We start from the raw sequence: 23889 nt of genomic DNA, 5'->3' as shown, positions 1-23889 counted from the left end.
ACTGAACCTTCAGCTTCAGCATTAGTACTTCCAATGAATATTCAGGGTTGATTGACTTTAGGATTGACTGGTTTGATCTCCCTGCTCTCCAACAGACTCTCAAGTCTTCTCCAGCACCACAGTTCAAAAGAATCAATTTTTTGGTGCTCAGCCTTCTTTATGGTCCAACTTTCACAGCCATACATGACTAATGGAAAAACCATAGCTTTTACTGGATGGAACTTTGTTAGCAAAGTGATGTCTCTGCTTTTGAATACATTGTCTAGGTTTGTCATAGTTTTCCTTCCAAAAAGCAAGCATCTATTCATTTCATGGCTGCAATCACTGTCCACAGTGATTTTGGAACCCAAGAAAATAAAAATCTGTCACTGCTTCCATTTTTTTATTCTTCTATTTGCTGTAATGGGACCAGATGCCATGCTCTTAGTTTTTTGAATGTTGAGTTTTAAAGCAGGTTTTCCACTCTCCTCTTTCACCCTCATCAAGAAGCTCTTTAGTTCCTCTACATTTTCTGCCATTAGAGTGGTATCATCTGCATATTTAAGGTTGTTGATAGCTCTCCTGGCAATCTTGATTCCACCTTGTAATTCATCAAGCTGGAATCATGCTTGGCATTTCACATGATGTACTCTGTATATAAGATAAATAAGCAGGGTGACAACATATAGCCTTGTTATGCTTCTTTCCCAATTTTGAACCAGTCAGTTGTTTTACACCTGGTTTTGACTGTTGGTTCTTGACCCACATACAGGTTTCTCAGGAGGCAGGTAAAGTGGTCTGGTACTCCCATCTCTTGAAGAATTTTTCAGTTTGTTGTGATCCACACAGTCAAAGGCTTTAGCATAGTCAATGAAGCAGAAGTAAATATTCTGGAATTCCCTTGCTTTCTCCATGATGCAACATAAGTTGGCAATTTGATCTCTGGTTTCTCTACCTATTCAAAACCCAGCTTTTACATCTGGAAGTTCCTGTTTCATATACTGCTGAAGCTGACCTTGAAGGATTTTGAGCATAACCTTGCCAGCATGTGAGTTAAGTGCAATTGCACAGAAGTTTGAACCTTCTTTGACATTGTCCTTCTTTGGGATTGGAAAGAAAACTGACCTTTCCTAGTCTTGTGGCCACTGCTGGGTTTTCCAAATATTCTGACATATTGACTGCTTTGATTTAGGTCATACCTGGATGGCTTAGTGGTTCTCCCTACTTCCTTCAATTTAACCCTGAACTTCAGTCATGATCTGAGCCACAATCAGCCAGGTCTTATTTTTATGATCTTATAGAGCTTCTCCATCTTGGTTGCGAAGAACATAATCAATTTGATTTTGGTATTGACCATTTATATCCACGTAGAGTCATCTATTGTGTTTTTGGAAGATGGTGTTTGCTGTTGCTAGTGTATTCTCTTGACAAAACTGTTAGGCTTTGCCCAGCTTCATTTTGTACTCTAAGGCCAAATTTGCTTGTTATTCTGGGTATCTCATGACTTCCTACTTTTGCATTCCAATCCCCTATAATGAAAAGGACATCTTTTTATGGTGTGAGCTCTAGAAGACCTTGTAGGTCTTCTTAGAACTGGTCAGCTTCTTCAGCATCAGTAGTTGGGGCACAGACTTGGATTACTGTGATGCTGAATGGTTTGCCTTGGAAAAGAACCAAGATGATTCTGTCATTTTTAAGACTGTACCCAAGTACTGCATTTTGGACTCCAGTGGACTGTGAGGACTACACCATTTCTTCTAAGAGATTCTTGCCAATAGTAGTGGATACAATGGTTATCTGAATAAATCCACCCATTCCCATCTATTTTAGTTCACTGATTCCTAAGATGTCGATGTTCAATCTTTCCATCTCCTGCTTGACTGCATCCAATTTACCTTGATTCATGGACCTAACATTCCAAGGTCCTATACAATATTGTTCTTTACTACATTGGACTTTACTTTCACCACCAAACACATTCACAGCTGAGTGCCATTTCCACTTTGGTCCAGCCACTTCACTCCTTCTAAAGCTATTAGTAACTGCCCTCCACTATTCCCCAGTAGCATACTGTACACCTTCTGACCTGGGGGGTGGAGGGGAGGGCTCATCCTCCAGTGTCATATCTTTTTGCCTTTTCATACTGTCTGTGGGGTTCTCCAGGCAAGAATACTGGAGTGGGCTGCCATTTCCTTCAGCAGTGAACCACATTTTATCAGAACTCTTCACCATGACCCATCCATCTTCGGTGGCACTGCACCACATGATTCATAGTTTCATTGAGTTATGCAAGCCCCTTTGCCACAACAAAGCTGTGGGTCATGAATGGCAAGATCATCTATACTCTAATTGTTTTAGTGTTTTCCAAATAAAGTGATAAGAAACATTCATGCCATTTCAATTTTCTGAATAACTATATATTACTGTCATGATTATTTATAGTTAGAAAATGTGGTATCTTTGATCTCCTAAGTGTGTAATTTACTTTAAATTAACTAACCACTGCATAAATGTTTTTAAACTAACATTCATTTTCACAGCTGACTGGTTGAAATGATCAGTTTCATAAATGAATGTCAGTGGTATATAAACAATAATAACTTTTTGTTGCAAAGTAGGATTTTGCTCTATATGTAATGAGTAAAATTATTAAATGTAATCTTATGTTTTATTACTGACAGCTTGTTATAAAAAAAAGGAATTAAGACTGAAATTTTCATTATTTTCATAAAGTAGATCAGCTTTTTCACTCATGTGTGGTGAAACCTACTCAACTGAGACTCTTTTGAAGGAAGCCCTAATTACATTACATCACTAAATACAGGACTGAGAGTTCATATTCCAAACTATTCCCTCCCTAAACTCTTCAACTTTAAAGGAATCTAGGAAAATATTAAGTTCAATTAATCTAACTATACAAAATGAAAATATCGAATGCATATCTTTAGCACTATTTGGAATGCAGTATTTGGAAATAATTTTATGAGATTATTTCATTGGTAGTACCAAGTACCATCAACATAGATGTTATGATCCAAGTTGGTGGTAACTAAAAAGGATTAATTTTTGTTGTTGCTTTGAAGCATTATATCCATAATAGTTAATACTTAAGTATCAATTACTTGAAGTTAATGATAATTCTGTAAATGCTGAGGACTAACAAAACTCAGATGGCAAGAGCTATAACACATGAAAAAGTCAAAGGCATCTGAATGAATTATGGTAAAAGTTAATATTTGAGATTCAGAAGAATTTTTCATCAAATATTTTCCAATCCACATCTCACTAATTCATAAAATAATTATGGCATAATTTCACATTCACATGAATAGAAACATTACAATTTGATATTTAGTTATTTCTAGGTTTTTAAATCAAGAACAAGGCCAATTTGTGATTGTGTCTCCTTTTTCAATATAATAGGAAAGACTAGAGATCTCTTCAAGAAAATTAGAGATATTAAGGGAACATTTCATGCAAAGGTGGGCACAATAAAGGACAAAAACAATATGACCCAACAGAAGAAGAGATATTAAGACGTGGCAAGACTACACAGTGAAGTGAAAGTCTCTCAGTCATGTCTGACTCTTTGCAACCCCATGGATTAAACACTCCATGGAATTCTCCACGCCAGAATACTGGAGTGAGTAGCCATACCCTTCTCCAGGGGATCTTCCCAACCAGGGATCAAACCCAGGTCTCCCACATTGCAGGCAGATTCTTTACCAGCTGAGCTACCAGGGAAGAAGAACTATACAAAAAAGATCTTAATGACCCAGATAACCACAATGGTGTGATCACTAACCTAGAGCTAGACATCTTGGAATGCAAAGACAAGTGGGCCTTAGGAAGCATCACTACAAACAAAGCTAATGGAGGTGACCGAATTCTAGCTGAACTATTTCAAATCCTAAAATAGGATGCTGTTAAGATGCTGCACTCACTATACCAGCAAATTTGGAAAATACAGCACTGGCCACAGGACTGGAAAAGGTGAATTTTCATTTCAATTCCAAAGAAGGGCAATGACAAAGAATATTCAAACTACCGCACAACTGCATTCATTACACATGCTAGCAAAGTAACGCTCAAAATCAACAGCATGTGAACCTAGAACTTGCAGATGTTCAAGCTGCATTTAGAAAAGGCAGAGGAACCAGAGATCAAATTGCCAACATCCACTGGATCATAGAAAAAGCAAGAGAATTCCAGAAAAACATCTACATCTGGTTCATTGACTATACTAAATCCTTTGACTGTGGGGATCACAACAAACTGTGGAAAATTATTAAAGAGATGGGAGTATCAGACCATTTGATCTGCCTCCCTAGAAACCTGTATGCAGGTCCAAAAAAAAAAAAAAAGTTAGAACCGGACAAGGAACAATGGACTGGCTCAAAACTGGGAAAGGAGTACATCAAGCCTGTATATTGCCACCCTGCTTATTTAACTTATATGCAGAGTACATCATGAGAAATGCTGGGCTAGATGAAGCACAAGCTGGAATCAAGATTGCTAGGAGAAATATCAAAAACCTTAGATATGCAGATGACACCACCTTTACAGCAGAAAGTGAAGAAGAACTAAAGAGCCTCTTGATGAAAGTGAAAGAGGAGAGTGAAAAAATTGGCTTAAAACTCAACATTCAGAAAACTAAGATCGTGGCATCTGTCCTATCACTTCATGGGAAATAGATGGGGAAACAGTGGAAACAGTGTCAGACTTTATTTTTTGGGCTCCAAAATCACTGCAGATGGTGACTGTAGCCATGAAATTAAAAGACGCTTGCTCCTTGGAAGAAAAGTTATGACCAACCTAGACAGTTTATTAAAAAGCAGAGACGTTACTTTGCTGACAAAGTCCATCTATGGTTTTTCCCGTAGTCATGTATGGATGTGAGAGCTGGACTATAAAGAAAGCTGAGCACCGAAGAATTGATGCTTTTGAACTGTGGTGTTGGAGAAGACTCTTGAGAGTCCCTTGGACTGCAAGGAGATCCAACCAGTCCATCCTAAAGGAGATTAGTGCTGGGTGTTCATTGGAAGGACTGATATTGAAGCTGAAACTCTAATACTTTGGCTACCTGATGCGAAGAGCTGATTCATTTGAAAAGACCCTGATGCTAGGAAAGATTGAGGGCAGGAGGAGAAGGGGACGACAGAGGGTGAGATGGTTGGATGGCATCACCAACTCAATGGATATGAGTTTGAGCAAATTCTGGGAGTTGGTGATGGACAGGGAGACCTGGCGTGCTGCAGTCTATGGGGTTGCAAAGAGTTGGACACGACTGAGTGACTGAACTGAACTGAATGCACTACTGGTGGAAATGCAAATTTGTACAGCCGCTATAGGAAAGAGTATGTAGGTCACTCAAAAAATTAAAAATAGAACTACTATAATATACATCAATTCCACTTTATTACATATCCAGAGAAACTGAAATCGGGATCTCGTAGAGATCTGCGCACTCATGTTCATTGCAGCATTACTCACAATAGCCAGGATTTAGAAATAACCTATGCATGTCTGTTAACAGATGAATGGATGAAGAAGTTGTGGTATATATCTATATACCACTGAATGTTATTCAGCCAAGGAAAATAAGGAAATCCTGCCATTCATGACAACTTAGATGGACACTGAGGGAAGTACGCTAAGTGAAATAAATCAGACAGAGAAAAAATAAATACTGCACAATAATTTATATGTGGAATATAAAAAAGACAAACAGAGAAATAGTAAAGTGATAGTTATCTGACGTTATGGGTTGGGAGAAATGGGGAGATAGTGGTCAAAGTGTACAAATTTTTAGTTATAAGATTAAGTTACAGGGTCTAATGTACAGCATGGTGATTATAGCTAGTACAATATACATGTATCATGCTTATTATATATATGTATATATATGCATCATACATATGTATGATATATATGTCATATACACATATATTAGAATACATATTACATATATATCATATGTTTGAGAAGAGGTGACTCATTGGAAAAGACTTTGATGCTGGGAGGGATTGGGGGCAGGAGGAGAAGGGGACGACCGAGGATGAGATGGCTGGATGGCATCACTGACTCGATGGGCGTGAATCTGAGTGAACTCCGGGAGTTGGTGATGGACAGGGAGGCCTGGCATGCTGCGATTCATGGGGTCGCAAAGAGTCAGACACGACTGAGCAACTGAACTGAACTGAAGAAAATAGATCTTAAGTGTTCTCACCACAAAAATAAAAAATGATGATATGTGACAGGATGGAGATGTAGGTGATAACTGTGGTGGTAGTCATTTTGCATTTATAAATGTATCAAATTAACATGTTGTACACCTTAAATTTATACTATGTTATCTACCAATTATAAATCAATAAAGCTGGTGAAAAACTCATTATATCATCATAGATGTCAATTCTTAGATACAAATGTAGTTTATATTGATCAACTTAGACAAGGACAAAGAATAAGAGGTGGTCTTATGTTCATATTCATACAAAAAACACCATTTACCTTTGATGGAGGAAAAAACTCAACACATTCCAGCCATATGGTTAAAAAGAACTTCCCACATATTGCACACTTTCTTCCCTGAGAGATTATGCTCCTGACCTGTGGGTACCATTTTATGGCTTTCATTAGGAAAGGATTCTTTTCTGCTAGCTGATTCATTATAAATCTTGACGTTATTTCCTAGATTAAAAAAGAATATGGTTCCTCAGATTATTCTCAAAATAACTGTTTTATATTACATTGATTCCCATTTCACTAATTTATGTTTTTGGCTTATTCCTCACAGTTTCTGTTAAATTAGTTCTCCATGGTATATATAATGAATTATATTGTCAATAACTGGCATTGTAAGTTAAGTTTTCAGCATATACAAAAAGCAAGTTACTTCCATTGTAATATTTCTGTCTCTGACATATAGGAATTCAGATTATAATAAATTTACATTATTAAAGTGCAGGTTCAAATTTTGTATCTCTCATCACAATAGGCAAGGACTGTACAAATATTCAGACTAGACTCAAAAATTGAGTCTGTCACATTTACTAAGCTCTAAATCCTTACTACTTAAGCTGCAGAATCAGTAGAACCTGTATCACCTAGAACCTTATTAGAAATTCAGAGTTAGTTGCACTTCAGATCTATTGAGCCAGAATCCGCAATTTAACAAAGTTCCCCAGGTATTCTGTATGTATGTTAAAGTTTGAGAGATACTAGACTTCAGTTATCTACTAAACTGAGTACCTGAATTGAACCAAATTAGTAGAGTATTGATTTCTATTAATCAAATCTTTGAATTCAGTATGTATTAAATGTATCCACATAAATACATACAGAAAACTACACTTTAGATAATAACATTATTAAACAATCAAATAGGTGGTAAGGATGGTCACTATGACAACATCACCATCTTAAAATAAAAAATTATAAAATACATATATATCTTCACTGCCCAAGCAAACAAAATAAACATTTGATTCACTCCACTAAATGCCCCTCTTGTACCAAGAGCATGAAGTTCTATGTAAATTTTACAAAAACACTGCATGAATTTTTAATAGTGTATAAGATCTTTTTCTATGGGCTTCCCTAGTGGCTCAGACGGTAGTCTGTCTGCAATGCAGGAGACCTGGGTTCGATCCCTGGGTTGGGAAGATCCCCTGGAGAAGGAAATGGCAGCCCACTCCAGTATTCTTGCCTGGAAAATCTCATGGACAGCGGAGCCTGGTAGGTTACCGTCCATGGGGTCGCAAAGAGTCGGACACGACTGAGCGACTTCACTTTCACTTTCAAGACCTTTTTTTGGCCAAAGTGAAAGATTTCTCAGTGGTATTCAAGATAGTCCGAGTGGAAATACAAACATACATACATAAATATACATATATAAGCATAACCTTTCACTCAACTATCCCAATTAAAATATTTAAAAATAATAACAAATTCTATAAATCTGTCTCCCTGTTCCTTATTACTCTATCCCTCCCACTCAGCAAACATCTGGGAAAGTTGCCTCTGTACAGAAACAGCCCTGAGCATGGGTTCCTTAACTGCCTGATCCTTCAGCAGCATAACCTCCTACATACTTCAGCTTATTCTCTGGGATGGTTACATGATGAAGTCATCCTTTCTGAAAGAACTGCCCTTTCACACTAATATTACAGGACTCCTAAATTCAATGTCTATTATCACTTCCCTCTAATTAATTACACAGAACATAGCTTGTGATTCTGAATAAAGTGGTGATTTTTGAGGTAAGTTTTAGCTACCAGAATTCAATGGCTAGTTTCACTACAAAGCCACAGAAAATGGAGAAGAATTCAGACCCAAAATAGCAGACAGTAGAAGAATTTGCTGAAATACACGGGACCAATGAACAGGTCCCGTGAAAAAGACACTGATGATGGGGAGAGGCTGCAGGCAAAAGGAGAAGGGGGCAGCAAAGGACGAGATGGTTAGATACCATCACCAACTCAATGGACATGAATGTGAGCCAACTCTGGGAGATTGCAGAGGACAGAGGAGCCTGACGTGTTACAGTTCATGGGGTCACAAAAAGTCGGACATGACTTAGCAACTGAACAACAACAATTCACACAGCTGACATTTTCCATTCATGATTTCTGGAACCAATCATGTTTGCTGCACTTGGAATTGTTGCAGAACTCTTCTATTACCCATTATTTATATCTTTCTCCTACTTGCTGCCAATGTGTTGCTTTGGAAGACTAACATATATCATTGAAATATAAAGTTATTACTTGAAGAAATACACACACACATATATACAATAAGATATTTTTGGCATGACCAAAACTTTAAATTTTAGGAAATTTGTACCATAAAGACACACGCAATGCAGTTTTTGAGAATATACTACTTAATGATGGCTTGATCTCAGTGCTATTTAAAAGTCAAGAAATCATTTATGGAAAAATAAATTATTCCTTTTGAATAGCTTATATGCTATTTATTCTGTTAGAATATTTGTTAGCTAACTATATGCAGGTCAGAGATTATTTCTATGTTTAAACAATCATAGATTAAAATTAGTTTAAGGTGTTTCTTTTAGTTTCCTTGATTTGATTTGGATCATAAAGTTATCTTTACATATATTTATATATAAATATTAAAAATTATAAAACATAAAAACAAATGTGAATCAGAAGGAATGAAGAACTTTGGAACTCTTGTATGATCAGTTGTTACTGAATGATAGGCACTAAAACACAGCATCAAGAGCAAGATACTGAGTCAGTCAGATACATAAATAAGTGCAAATCATGCGGCTCTATGACTTACTAGTGTGACCCTATTTGACAAGTCCTTAAATTCTCTGATCTGGAATACCTCACCTATAAAATAGGAATTTTGTTTCCAACTCTACCATACAGATTTCAGAGAATTAAATGATATAATACAGGTAAAACTCTGTCTAGTATCTGCTGACAGAGTATACTTTGGTTAATATTTTGTTATAATATAATTATCAATATTAAATTTTAGTTCACAAATCTCTGAGATAAGGAAAAGTCTTTAAAAATCTTAACCAAGGAATATCCTGAAACCAGTCCCTATAGTTTTGAAAGTCCAAGTGGTTTAATCAGTCATGTTATAATGGTAACCAAATATCCAGTAGAAATGACTTTTAAGTATAAATACAAAATTATAGTAAATTTGTCATCTTTCTAAGAAAAATTCTTAGAGATACTTTCAAAAACACCCAAATCATTTATATAAGTAAAAAATCATTGCTTCTACTAAATAAACAAAACAAAACTCCCAAATTGTTGTGCTCCTGGGTCCTTAAAGTTTTGAAAATGAGAGGGAAGAACTGTTCTCTCACCCTGCACCTGGGTCCCAGACTCAAGGTAACATTCTTGCTCTCATGGGCTCCCTATAAGACCCCTGCCACCTTAGGTTAACTGCTTATCCAGTCCCCACCACAAACCAGAATTTCTTCCAGCAAGAGACTACCTTTGTTTCCCTTTTCCCTCACTTCTGGTAGCCCCTTTCTGAGGCAATATTGCAGCATGGAGTCTGGAGGCCAACTGCTTAGAATGGCATCAGCATTTTAAAACTTACTAGACCTGTGAACTTGGACAAGTTATTTAAACCAAGGCTCAATTTATCTATAAAAGAGGAATAATACTGGTGTCTTTTTTCTGAGGGTTAATGGAGGACTGCTGCAATTCATGGAGTCAGACACGACTGAGCAACTGAACAGAACTGAACTGAAATTAGTTCATTTCCATTAAGTGCTTGGAACAATGCCTTGCCCATGGTAAGTATAGTAAGTATTAGTTGTCTATTAATATTTTTATTATTACTATCAATACTATTTTATTACCACTGTTTTGAAATGTTTGATTCAAGGAGAACAATTAGGGTATGAGGAATTAAACAAATTTAATACTTCAATCTTCAAGTCATTTATAATTAAACATCAAATAAGTTTTTATTCACATAAGAGAGGGAAATAATACTGTTTATGGAAATATAGATTGAGTCTCTGGAAGAGAACTGGAAAAGAGTTAATCAGCCTTGAAAGGATGAAAGTCCTTTGGCTAAGTGATTTCATTCACAGGGATAATATGGACATGAGAAGAGGGTCCAAGGTCAGGGGCGGCGGCCAGGGGGAGACACCCCACGTCCGAGGTCTGGGCGGTGGCAGAGAGGAGCTATCCTGCATCCGAGGTCAGTGGCAGCCGGGAGGAGACACTCTGCGTCCGAGGTCAGGGGCGGCCAGGAGAAGCCACCTCGCACCCGAGGCCAGGGGAGGTGACCCAGAGGAGCAACCCCGAGCCCAAGGCCAGGGGCGGCAGCTGGGAGGAGCCACCCACGTCTGAGGCCAGGGCCAGCGGCAGGGAGGAGCAACCCTTGGAGCTGTGGCTGCGCAGGCACAGGAGGGCCTAGAGGAGCCATCCCACGTTGAAGGTCAGGAACGGAGGCAGTAAGGAGATAGCCCTCGTCCAAGGTAAGGAGCAGCGGCTGTGCTTTGCTGGAGCAGCCATGAAGAGATACCCCACACCAAAAGTAAGAGATACCCAAGTAAGATGGTAGGTGATGCAAGAGGGCATCAGAGGGCAAACACACTGAAACCATACTCACAGAAAACTAGTCAATCGAATCACACTAGGACCACAGCCTTGTCTAACTTAATGAAACCAACCCATGCCTGTGGGGCAACCCAAGATGGGCAGGTCATGGTGGACAGGTCTGACAGAATGTGGTCCACTGGAGAAGGGAATGGCAAGCCACTTCAGTATTCTTGCCTTGAGAACCCCATGAACAGTAGGAAAAGGCAAAATGATAGGATACCAAAAGAGGAACTCCCCAGGTCATTAGGTGCTACTGGAGATCAGTGGAGAAATAACTCCAGAAAGAATGAAGGGATGGAGCCAAAGCAAAAACAGTACCCAGCTGTGGATGTGACTGGTGATAGAAGTAAGATCCGATGCTGTAAAGAGCAATCTTGCATGGGAACCTGGAACGTCAGGTCCATGAATCAAGGCAAAGTGGAAGTGGTCAAACAAGAGATGGCAAGGGTGAACGTCGACATTCTAGGAATAAGTGAACTAAAATGGACTGGAATGGGTGAATTTAACTCAGATGACCATTATATCTACTACTGCAAGCAGGAATCCCTCAGAAGAAATGGAGTAGCCATCATGGTCAACAAAAGAGTCCGAAATGCAGTACTTGGATGCAATCTCAAAAATGACAGAATGGTCTCTGTTCGTCTCCAAGGCAAACCATTCAATATCACAGTTATCCAAGTCTATGCCCCAACCAGTAATGCTGAAGAAACTGAAGTTGAACAATTTTATGAAGACCTACAAGACCTTTTAGAACTAACACCCAAAAAAGATGTCCTTTTCATTATAGGGGACTGGAATGCAAAGGTAGGAAGTCAGGAAACACCTGGAGTAACAGGCAAATTTGGCCTTGGAATACAGAATGAAGCAGGGCAAAGACTAATAGAGTTTTGCCAAGAAAATGCACTGGTCATAGCAAACACCCTCTTCCAACAACACAAGAGAAGACTCTACACATGGACATCACCAGATGGTCAACACTGAAATCAGACTGATTATATTCTTTGCAGCCAAAGATGGAGAAGCTCTATACAGTCAACAAAAACAAGACCAGGAGCTGACTGTGGCTCAGATCATGAACTCCTTATTACCAAATTCAGACTCAAATTGAAGAAAGTAGGGAAAACCACTAGACCATTCAGGTATGACCTAAATCAAATCCCTTATGATTATACGGTAGAAGTGAGAAATAGATTTAAGGGCCTAGATCTGATAGATAGAGTGCCTGATGAACTATGGACTGAGGTTTGTGACATTGTACAGGAGACAGGGATCAAGACCATCCCCATGGAAAAGAAATGCAAAAAAGCAAAATGGCTGTCTGGGGAGGCCTTACAAATAGCTGCGAAAAGAAGAGAGGTGAAAAGCAAAGGAGAAAAGGAAAGATAAACATCTGACTGCAGAGTTCCAAAGAATAGCAAGAAGAGATAAGAAAGCCTTCTTCAGTGATCAATGCAAAGAAATAAGAGGAAAACAACAGAATGGGAAAGACTAGAGATCTCTTCAAGAAAATTAGAAATACCAAGGGAACATTTCATGCAAAGATGGGCTCGATAAAGGACAGAAATGGTATGGACCTAACAGAAGCAGAAGATATTAAGAAGAGGTTGCAAGACAACATGGAAGAACTGTACAAAAAAGATCTTCATGACCCAGATAATCATGATGATGTGATCACTAATCTAGAGCCAGACATCTTGGAATGTGAAGTCAAGTGGGCCTTAGAAAGCATCACTACAAACAAAGCTAGAGGACAGAATTCCATCCAACTGGATGGAATTCCAATTGAGCTATTTCAATCCTGAAAGATGATGCTGTGACAGTGCTGCACTCAATATGCCAGCAAATTTGGAAAACTTAGCAGTGGCCACAGGACTGGAAAAGGTCAGTTTTCATTCCAATTCCAAAGAAAGGTAATGCCAAAGAATGCTCAAACTACCACACAATTGCACTCATCTCACATGCTAGTAAAGTAATGCTCAAAATTCTCCAAGCCAGGCTTCAGCAATACGTGAACCATGAACTTCCTGATGTTCAAGCTGGTTTTAGAAAAGGCAGAGGAACCAGAGATCAAATTGCCAACATCCACTGGATCATGGAAGAAGCAAGAGAGTTCCAGAAAAACATCTATTTCTGCTTTAATGACTATGCCAAAGCCTTTGACTGTGTGGATCACAAGAAACTGTGGAAAATTCTGAGAGAGATGGGACTACCAGACCACCTAACCTGCCTCTTGAGAAATCTGTATGCAGGTCAGGAAGCAACAGTTAGAACTGGACATGGAACAACAGACTGGTTCCAAACAGGAAAAGGAGTACGTCAAGGCTGTCTATTGTCACCCTGCTTATTTAACTTCTATGTAGAGTACATTATGAGAAACGCTGGACTGGAAGAAACACAAGCTGGAATCAAGATTGCCGGGAGGAATAACAATAACCTCAGATATGCAGATGACACCACCCTTATGGCAGAAAGTGAAGAGGAATTAAAAAGCCTCTTGATGAAAGTGAAAGAGGAGAGTGAAAAAGTTGGCTTAAAGCTCAACATTCAGAAAACAAAGATCATGGCATCTGGTCCCATCACTTCATGGGAAATAGATGGGGAAACAGTGGAAACAGTGTCAGACTTTATATTTTTGGGCTCCAAAATCACTGCAGATGGTGACTGCAGCCATGAAATTAAAAGACGCTTACTGCTTGGAAGAAATTTCTGACCAACCTAGATAGTATATTCAAAAGCAGAGACATTACTTTGCCGACTAAGGTCCGTCTAGTCAAGACTATGGTTTTTCCTGTGGTCATGTATGGATGTGAGAGTTGGACTGTGAAGAAGGCTGAGCGCCGAAGAATTGATGCTTCTGAACTGTGGTGTTGGAGAAGACTCTTGAGAGTCCCTTGGACTGCAAGGAGATCCAACCAGTCCATTCTGAAGGAGATCAGCCCTGGGATTTCTTTGGAAGGAACGATGCTAAAGCTGAAGCTCCAGTACTTTGGCCACCTCATGCGAAGAGTTGACTCATTGGAAAAGACTCTGATGCTGGGAGGGATCGGGGGCAGGAGGAGAAGGGGACGAGAGAGGATGAGATGGCTGGATGGTATCACTGACTCGATGGACGTGAGTCTGAGTGAACTCCGGGAGTTGGCGATGGACAGGGAGGCCTGGTGTGCTGCGATTCATGGGGTCGCAAAGTTGGACACGACTGAGCGACTGAACTGAAGTGAATGTTTATAAAGGCCAAAAAGTTATAAGATTATTAATATCTAAACAGCCAACAGCAGGAAAGTTATTTAAAATATTCTGGTATAACTGTATACCAGTATATGATTATGTAATCATCAATAAAGATGTCATGGACTTATTTTTTACTGACTGGAAAAACATTCACCATATTTTGAGTAAAAAATGAAGTATCTAAATAGTACACAGCTTGAACAAAGTCTTGGTATCAAAAACTTCTGGACATGAAAAGTTCTAGCAAAATACATGTTAGAGCAGTGATTGTATCTCTGCACACTGGATTTTTGAGTATTTTTATGAATTTTTATTGCCTTTTCTCTGATTTCTCTAAATAAGCTTATATTACTTTTAAAATAATTTTTCAACTGGTGGCTCAGATGGTAAAGAATCTGCCTGCAATGCAGGAGACCCTGGTTCAATTCCTGGGTTGGAAAGATCCTCTGGAGAAGGAAATACCAATACACTCCAGTACTCTTGCCTAGAGAATTTCATGGACAGAGGAGCTTGGTGGGCTACAGTCCACAGTATCGCAGAGTTGAACACAACTGAGTGACTGACACACATGGCATTATAACTAATATGTTCTTCCTCGCTCATCTGTATTTTCTAGTTTTCTGTATTAAACATATATTACTTGTTCAATAAGGGGAAAATGTCATTTAAAAAAAAAAAAACTAAACCATTATTGTTTCCTGTAGTCAAGAAACTTGAACCATTCCCAATACTTGAACGTTTTAAGACAATTCTGCATGTTCAGCTAAAAGGACCTGAGAAATCCACATTCAGGATAGAGACTCATACTCAAACATGGTAAAATCTGCAGTCTTCAATGTGTCTATCATCAAAAGACAGACACAGCCAGTCCTCTAGTATACTTCCCTATTCCTTCTTTTAATATCACCAACTTCTTTGACTAAAGGGAACACAATTTCTGGATCTTATTCTTTCATCCCCTAGGAATGGGGATAAATGACAAGGGGATAGAAGAGGCAAAAGACCCCAGTAAGAACAAAGCAAATATATCTTTAGATAATACTGAAAAAATACGTGGACGCTAAAGCGAACACAAATTCCTCTCTTTTGATCCAACAAAATGTTTAAAACGTCTCTGAATATGGTCACTCTGGAAATCAGATAGGATCACATTGGATTCTGCATCAAGTCAAAAAGATTATGACTAGGGTCCACAATGCCAATGGATTATGGTTGTATTAATCATTTGCTGGCTTGGTAAGAATGCTTTAGAAGAAAACTCTTTAAAACTTAAATCATGGCTTTAGCTCGAAGACCTGTGTGAATGACATAAGGCTTCACCTGTAAACTCCAGACGTCCTCCTGTTTTATAGCACTAACTTGCCACTTCAGGAACAGTGGGTTTCCCTCACAGTAGAACTCCTTCAGCTTCAAATCTTGAAACTTTCAAAAACAAAATTAAAAACTTCATTACACAACAAAATAAACCTCACTTCGGAGCCTCCATCGTCAACAAAACTAGACTTTTTAAAAAGTCTACTTTAAAATTTAAAATAATTAAATATTTATCAATATTTTTAAAAAATATTACTTTATTTAAAATCTATATTCCACATTAGGATTTTAAGAGCAAGGCATACTCAAGTTATTAGAAGCATAAGCATGTTACCAAGGATGGCAATGACTTTAGAGGTCATTGGTGGCATCCCCCAAACTAGACAGCTGAGAAAGCTTGTTCAGGATCATAGAGCTGGTTATTAATGAAATAAGGGTTAATTAATCAAATGCTGGGTACAGTTTGCAACTAGTATGTTTGTTAGGAACCAAGTGTGATGAAAAATCCCTGGAGGTATGCATAGCAACCCACTCCAGTATTCTTGCCTGGAGAATCCTCAAGGACAGGGAAGCCTGGAGGGCTACAGTCCATAAGATTGCACAGAGTTGGACACAACTGAAGTGACTTAGCACGCACTCATGCATGATGAAAAATAACACTCTAATACACACCAACATCTAGGTATCACATACTGTCTTATGATTCATTTATTTATGATCAGGGAGGAAGGTAAGGGGAATAGAGAAATATCAAAAAAAATCTCATTTTATTGAAGTACAGTTGATTTACCTGTTGTGCACAATGAAAATTTAAAAAAAAAAGAAAATATACAATTCACAAGGGTATTAAATCTTCTTTGAAGAAAACCTAAATTCAGCTGGATTCTACGCTTTGTATAGAAAAATAGGGAATTCTCTTATATTAATATTATGCTTTGACTCCCAAGAACTTATGTGGTTTTTAAAATTAAACTAATTTAGGGATTTACTTTTCTGAGACTGTGAGATAGGGAAAATAATACCTGCCTTCAGTGGTGTGCAGATAAAATGGTTCTTTGGAAAGGAAAAAGAAGCTCTGATTTGTGGCATGTTTCGATTCGAAGGTATCAATTCTCCTACAATGGCTGATTCCAGCCACTGAACAGAGTTGGGAAGAGATGTGGAAAACTGACTCTTGTGAGCCAGGACCAGTGCCATTACACCACTGCACTTCACACTTATGAAAGAATTAGAGATACTTCCTTGATTTCAGCCCAGGGTTTAAAAAAATAATTGATTTTAATACATCTCTCCAGGGCAGCATGTCATCAGGTCTCAAAAGTCTCATGAAATTTCTACAACATAGACAAGATTTTAAAATAAAATACAGGGTTCAAGACCTCACTGGAATCACCTTTAGACATTCTGTCTTTCTTAATTTAGTTTCCTCTGGTATCCATCAAGAAGGAGAACCCAGAGAGTTGAATCCAATGGTAGCCCCTGGTAAGTGCTGGGTGTGCTAAAATGAAAAGAGCACTTCTTGTGCTTAATGGAATCACCCTTTCTTCCTTCTGGTCCTGGAGAATGACATTCTATTATTTATACTTAAACTCAGTCTTTTTATAAAAAACTGATACAAACGAGTATCTTGGGATATGCAAAAGCATTAACAGATGTGAACCTCATTTCAAAGCTGACCATGGTCCAAAGAGCATATATTTTTCTTTAGGGATCATTTTTTTCTTCCTTCAAACCCTGTCATTATTCTTCCATTAAACATGGTAATGAGTTATCCAGCTTGCTAACTTACTACACATAATATATCAGAAAGAAATTAATGAAAGGAAAATAATTAAAAATGAAAGTCATTAACATATGTTTTGTAGCAGGTAAATTTCAGCAACCTGAAGTCACACAATGTCTCAGTGTCCACTCTGAATATTCCCAGAGCAGCATTCTTGAATAGCCTGTTTCTACATGCACTATGGGGTTTCCTGTCAGTGCAAGCATGCTGTCACCTCACTAGTGCCTGACTCTGTCTGACCCTATGGACTGCAGTCTGTCAGCTCCTCTGTCAATGGGACTCTCCAGGCAAGAATAAGTTGCCTTGCCCTCCTCCGGGGTATCTTCCTGACTCAGGGATCAAACCTGTGTCTTTTACGTCTACCTGCATTGGAAGGTGGGTTTTTTACCAAGAGCGCCAGCTCAGAAGCCCTTCCTGCCAGTCTAACTTTTTAATACAACAATATACTTTGCTAATGTCATCACTCCAATAGCATAATCTCTCCTGCTAATAAAATGCTGTTATAGCTGTTCAGAGGTTCTTTGCATAGGCCTACTTGAACAAACACTGTCATGACTTTAATCTCAACTGGAACAATTTTGTCCCTCCCCTCCCCCTTCAAGGGTCTACAGATATTTTTCATTGTTACAAGTAGGGGAGGGGCAGTATTACTGGCATCTATTTAGTAAATATTAGGGATGCTGAGAAACATCCTATAATATATACAGCAGCCCCCGTAACAAAGAATTATCAGGCCCAAAGTGGTGCTGAAGTTGAGAAAACCCTGGTTTAGAGGTACAAGGTCATAAACATTCACTGACCCTCTTATCTAGAAAGGGTATTTGCAGCTGGAGGAAAATGAAGGTTCAAATGAGGGGTTTTATTTTTTTAACATAAAGACGACTTGATCATGTAGAAGTACCAACATGGAGAGATTAATTTAGAAGAGAAAGAATAATCGAAAGAGTAATGCTCAGGTGAAGGACACAGAAAGACCTTTGAATATTAACATTTTTGAATTATCCTGTTCTCTATGGCTAGAAGAAAAGATGCAGACATGAATAAGTCTGAAGGTGTGGAATTGGATGTGAAGGAGTCAGACGTGATCCTTTCAATTTTGCCTTTGAAATAGAGAATAAGACCATCTGCTAACTGAGTCATGAAGTTATTAGCAAGTTGCTAATATGGGAAAAGTATGGAACAGTATGGGATATGCTATAGGTTTTAGAAAAGGAACCTGGCATGGTACAAGCAAAAATATTATACAGGGGTGTTGAGGGACCCACTGAATCCACACATTTGGAGCAGTCCCTGCCCATAGACTGTGTGCTCCTATGGCACCCAGCAGTCCAGATGCACTAAGAATCTGCAGAAGGATATACCAGAAAGCAGGGAATGAGCTCATACGTACTAAAGCATAAGTGAACTGGACTGGGTTCTTTGACGTTTGGACCAGATAGAAAAAGAAATAACGATACAAAGTTTTGAGGGACTGAAAGTAAAAGGCAGTGTGGAGGGACATGAAGTCTCAGTGATCTCAAAGGAAAGATACCGCGATAAAGCAACAAGAGAACTTGAGCATGGAATAAAACAGAGGTCAAACTGCAAACTGGACTCTTAATTCTTCACACTGAGAGCAGCTGAACAGACGTGATGTGATGGTAAAGCGAAAACCTGAAAAGAGCATCAGAGTCAAGAAATCAAGGGACTTTGAGCCTAAGTTGACTGTGTTGACCACATTTATAAGACTTGAGTAATATTTATTCTCAAATATTTGGCTGTCTCCTGGACATCTCCAGATGGGAGTCCCACAGTCACCATAAATTCTAACATTCAAGAATTGAATCCATTTCTCCCATATTTTCTTCATTCCTTTTCCTTATTACCCACATCAAATCTTCTGTCATCAACCTCCTGTTCTATCAATTCTACCTTCTTAAAACTTTCGGAATTTATCCTTTCTTTTCATCCCCCATCCCACCCACCTCCTCAGCACCTCTGCACCATCCTTCTTCCTGCTCCCTGCCCCAGCCACTAATCTCCCTGGTTTGATTGAGGCCTTCATCTTATTTGAACTACTACAACAGTTCATATATTGCAAACTTTTGCTCCCAAAGTAGTCTTTTAAAATGAGAACTTATTCATAATACATCCTTGCTTAAAATTATCAAGGTTCCCTTATGTCCATAGGTTAAATTCAAAAGTCCTAGTATATCATATTTGGTTCTCCTTGGCCTGTTTTAACAACCATATATCCTGGTAGGCTCTACTGTTACCCTTATAAAACACTACGCAACACACTCCTGGATATTCGCTTCATGACTAAAATATCACCCCTGTAAGCTTTTTTACCTTCCTTGTGACTCAGCTGGTAAAGAATCTGCTTGCAAGGTGGGAGACCCGGGTTTGATCCCTGGGTTGGGAAGATCCCCTGGAGAAGGGAATGGCAACCCACTCTAGTATTCTTGCATGGACAGAGGAGCCTGGTGGGCTACGCACTCCATGAGGTCGCAAAGAGTCGGACATGACTGAGCAACACACACACACACATACACACACACACACTCCTAATAAATTGAACCACTGACAACCAAAGAAAAATACACTATTTTCAAATTAAGGTCAAATTTTAGAGAGGCTATAATAAGCTGTAAGAATAGGGTACAGCGTTTCCTAACATTCAGCCTAGACAGAAGATAAACCATAGATACTGAACAGGAAAAAAGTGGATCTCTAACGCTGCTATTCAATAGAGGCAGAAAAGCAAGGAAGATGGAGGTAGATAACTGGAATGTCTCACGGCTATTTGAGCAAAGTGGAATACTCAAAATACTTCAAAACAAATCATTAGAATATGGAGATATTTGGAGATGTCCTTGTCTATAGCTTTATGAACATTTCCCTGAGTATCATTTTTCACTTTTAGGTTATTTTTAATCATCTTGCAAGAGTTTCAAAAGTTTTGATAGAACTTTTGGAACTAGTCTGACATCATAATTTCATTTTTCCAAGTTCCTTTCACAAAACTGTACAAAAGTCACCACTCAAGGACACTTTTGGTCATGGACATATTGAAACTATATAGAACAATTTTCTAAGTGTACAATCAATTTCACAAAAATACTTGTCTTAATCCAAAGCTGAATGACCTCCATGTGTGTATGTGAACATATCTGTGAATAACTGCTCATACATGGGTATAATTTTACTGAAGGCAAGTGAGTTGATTTGGAAATTATAAGAATCATTCAAATATAAAATGGCTATAATCACTTGACTTTGGATGAAGCACAAAAAAAGTAAAACAACAAAAGGCACTGGGAACATTTGTGAAATATTTAGGCTTTATAAATTAGACAAATAAGAAGCCAAGAGTGACACTAAACCAGGATCTATCTACTAGATATCAAGCAAGGGTCTGGAATCAAGGGAATATAAGATATGCTTTAACTGGAATAGATTAAAATCAATCAGCATTGCATTTTTAGAGCAATGCAAAACAAAACTACAATAATGTACCACCTCACACTGGTCAGAATGGTCATCATTAGAATGTCTGCTGCTGCTGCTGCTGCTGCTAAGTCGCTTCAGTCATGTCCGACTCTGTGCGACCCCATAGACGACAGCCCACCAGGCTCTCCCATCCCTGGGATTCTCTAGGCAAGAATACTGGAGTGGGTTGCCATTTCCTTCTCCAATGCATGAAAGCAAAAATGTCAAAGAGAAGTTGCTCAGTCGTGTCCGACTCTTCGCGACCCCATGGACTGCAGCCTACCAGGCTCCTCCATCCATGGGATTTTCCAGGCAAGAGTACTGGAGTGGGGTGCCATTGCCTTCTCCATTAGAGTGTCTACAAAGAACAAATACTGGAGAGGGTGTGGAGAACAGGGAATCCTCCTATACTATTGGTGGGAATGTCAACGGATGCAACAGTGTGGAAGTTCCTCAGAAAACTAAAAATAGAATGACCATATGATCCAGCAATCCCATTTTTGGCATACACCCAGACAAAACTGTAATTCAGAAAAAACCCATGCACCCCGGTGTTCACAGTGGCACTGTTCACAATAGCCAAGCCATGGGAACAATCTAAACGTCCACGGACAGATGCATGCATAAAGATGTAGCACATATACACAATGGAGTCCTAGTCAGTCATTAAAAGGAATGCAATGCTGCCATTTGCAGCAACATGGATGCTAGAGATTATCATAGTGAGTAAAGTAAGTCAGAAAGGGGAAAAAAATATCATGTGACATCACTTATACGTGCAGTCTAAAATATGGCACAAATGAACCTATCTACTAAAACAGAAACAGACTCACAGACATAGAGAACATACCTGCGGTTGCAAGGGGGAAAAAGGTTGGGCAAGGGAAGGACTAGGAATGTGGAATTAGCAGCTGTAAATGATCATTATATTGCTATTATTATATATTGTTATATTTTTATTTGTATATATAGGATGGACAAACAACAAGGGCCTACTGAATAGCACACGGAACCATATTTGATATCCTCTGATAAACCACAATGGAAAAGAATATAAAAGAAGAATGTCTCTATATCTATAACTGAGTCACTCTGCAGCAGAGATTGGCACAACACTGTAAACCAACTACACTTCAATAAAATATATATATATAAACAGAGCTATAAACAGAGAAATAATTTTAAATTAAAAGTATTCAAGGAAATAAATGACATCAAGATAAGTAGTAGGTGACCAGTTGTGTAAAGCATCTAAGAAAAGGGGAATTCAGTTAACAATGGATTCAGAGGGATCTCATGTGACAATCAGAAACCAAGTCAGTCAGGAGGAAGGGGGGAAAGGATGAGACAGAAATAGACAGAGAATCAAAGGTGAGGATCTAGGGAAAGAAGGAACTCTTTCAGGAAGACAGCTGATTAGTACTGTTTTGTTGATTAACCAAGGTAGGCCAGAGAATGTCAATGGATCTGTAGAGGAAAATAAACCAAAACATTGTGCTGCTAACACAGTATTTACCCTTGCACACAGAACAGTGGTTACCCTACAAATTGCACATTAGAATCATTCAGGTGTTCTCGTAGCTTTGAAAGACATCCCTACATTTGGTATAGTTTCAGCAGCAGATAGCTCAGATCAAACTTTAAAATGAAAAGAAAATAACATTTAATATCCAGCATGTGCCAAGCATTAGTAAAGGACTTATATACGTTATCTAATTTAATTATTCATTCATTCTATATGTGCTACGCACCAGCTACTGTGTCAAATACTTACCCAACAATGTTATGATACAAGTGTTTATTAATATCCTTGTTTAAAATCACATGCTAAAAACCTCTCCATTGCTTAGACTGGCTGACGAATACATGTTTAAGAGATTACATCACTTCTGGTTGAAGATGGGCAGAGTAGAAGGACAGGCACTCATCTCCTGAAAGAGCACCAAAATCGCAACTAGCTTTTGAACAACCATCAACAGGAGGATGCTGAAATCTACCCAAAAAAAAGGTATCCCACATCCAAAGACAAAGAAGAAGCAACAATGAGATGGTAAGAGGGGTGCAAACACGATAAAATCAAATCCCATACCTGCTGGGTTGGTAACCCACTATCTGGAGAACAATAAATACCAAAGAAGTTCTCCCACTGCTGTGAAGGTTCCAAGCCTCATGTCAGACTTCCCAGCCTGGGGATCCAGCCAAGAGACTGGGAATCCCCAGGGAATCTGACCTTCAAGGCCCATGGAATTTGATTACAGGACAAGGGGAAACAGACTCCACTCTTGGAGGGGGCAAACGAAATCTTGTGTGCACTAAGACCCAGGGGAAAGGAGTCATGACCCTACAGGAGACTGAACCAGTCCTACCTGCTAGTGTTGGAGGGTCTCCTGTGGAGGTGTGGGTCGGCAGGGGCTCGCTGTGGGGATGAGGGCACTGGAAGCAGCAGGCCTAGAAGGGGCCCCTTGCCATAAGTCCTCTTGGAGGTCACCATTAACCCTACCAGAGAGCCAGTAGACCCCAGGGCTGGGTTGTCTCTAACAGAGGCAAACAACTAACAGAGAGCGAGTGCAACCACACCCAACAGTGGAGAACTGGATTAAAGTTTTACTCAGCAGGCTCTGCTCACCAGAGCAAGACTCAGTTTTTCCCACCAACAGTCCCTTCCATCAGGAAGCTTATACAAGTCTCTTAGCTTCATCCATCAGAAGGCAGACAGAAGAAGCAAGAACCACAATCCCTCAGCAGCGAGAACCAAAACCACATTACAGAAAGTTAACCAGAATGAAAAAGTAGAGGGTTTTGTCCCAGATGAAAGGACAAGATAAAACCCCAGAAAACAAATGAATGAAATGGAGATAGACAACCTTCCAGAAAAATAATTCAGAAAAATGACAGCGAAGATGATCCAGAATCTCAGAAAAAGAATGGAGGCAAAGATTGAGAAGATACAAGAAATGTTCGCCAAAGACCTAGAACTAAAGAACACACAAACACAGATGAACA

General features: G+C 39.0%; 1 protein-coding gene across 1 annotated transcript in view; it reads right to left on the bottom strand.

Annotated features, from left to right (window-relative positions):
- LRRC69 (leucine rich repeat containing 69) overlaps nucleotides 1-23889 on the bottom strand; it is a 76025-nt gene that overhangs the window by 7373 nt on the left and 44763 nt on the right. Inside the window, exons 6-7 of the mRNA XM_005689249.3 lie at nucleotides 15639-15740; nucleotides 6493-6672 (exon numbers count right to left, since the gene is read on the bottom strand). Of these exons, the coding sequence (XP_005689306.2) occupies nucleotides 6493-6672; nucleotides 15639-15740 (282 nt within the window). The remainder of the gene's footprint in view (nucleotides 1-6492; nucleotides 6673-15638; nucleotides 15741-23889) is intronic.

This window comes from Capra hircus, chromosome 14 (genome assembly GCF_001704415.2).
Source record: "Capra hircus breed San Clemente chromosome 14, ASM170441v1, whole genome shotgun sequence".
Lineage (NCBI taxonomy): Eukaryota > Metazoa > Chordata > Mammalia > Artiodactyla > Bovidae > Capra > Capra hircus.
Note: the sequence above shows the minus strand (reverse complement) of the source record. Positions and strands in the feature narration are given on the sequence as shown.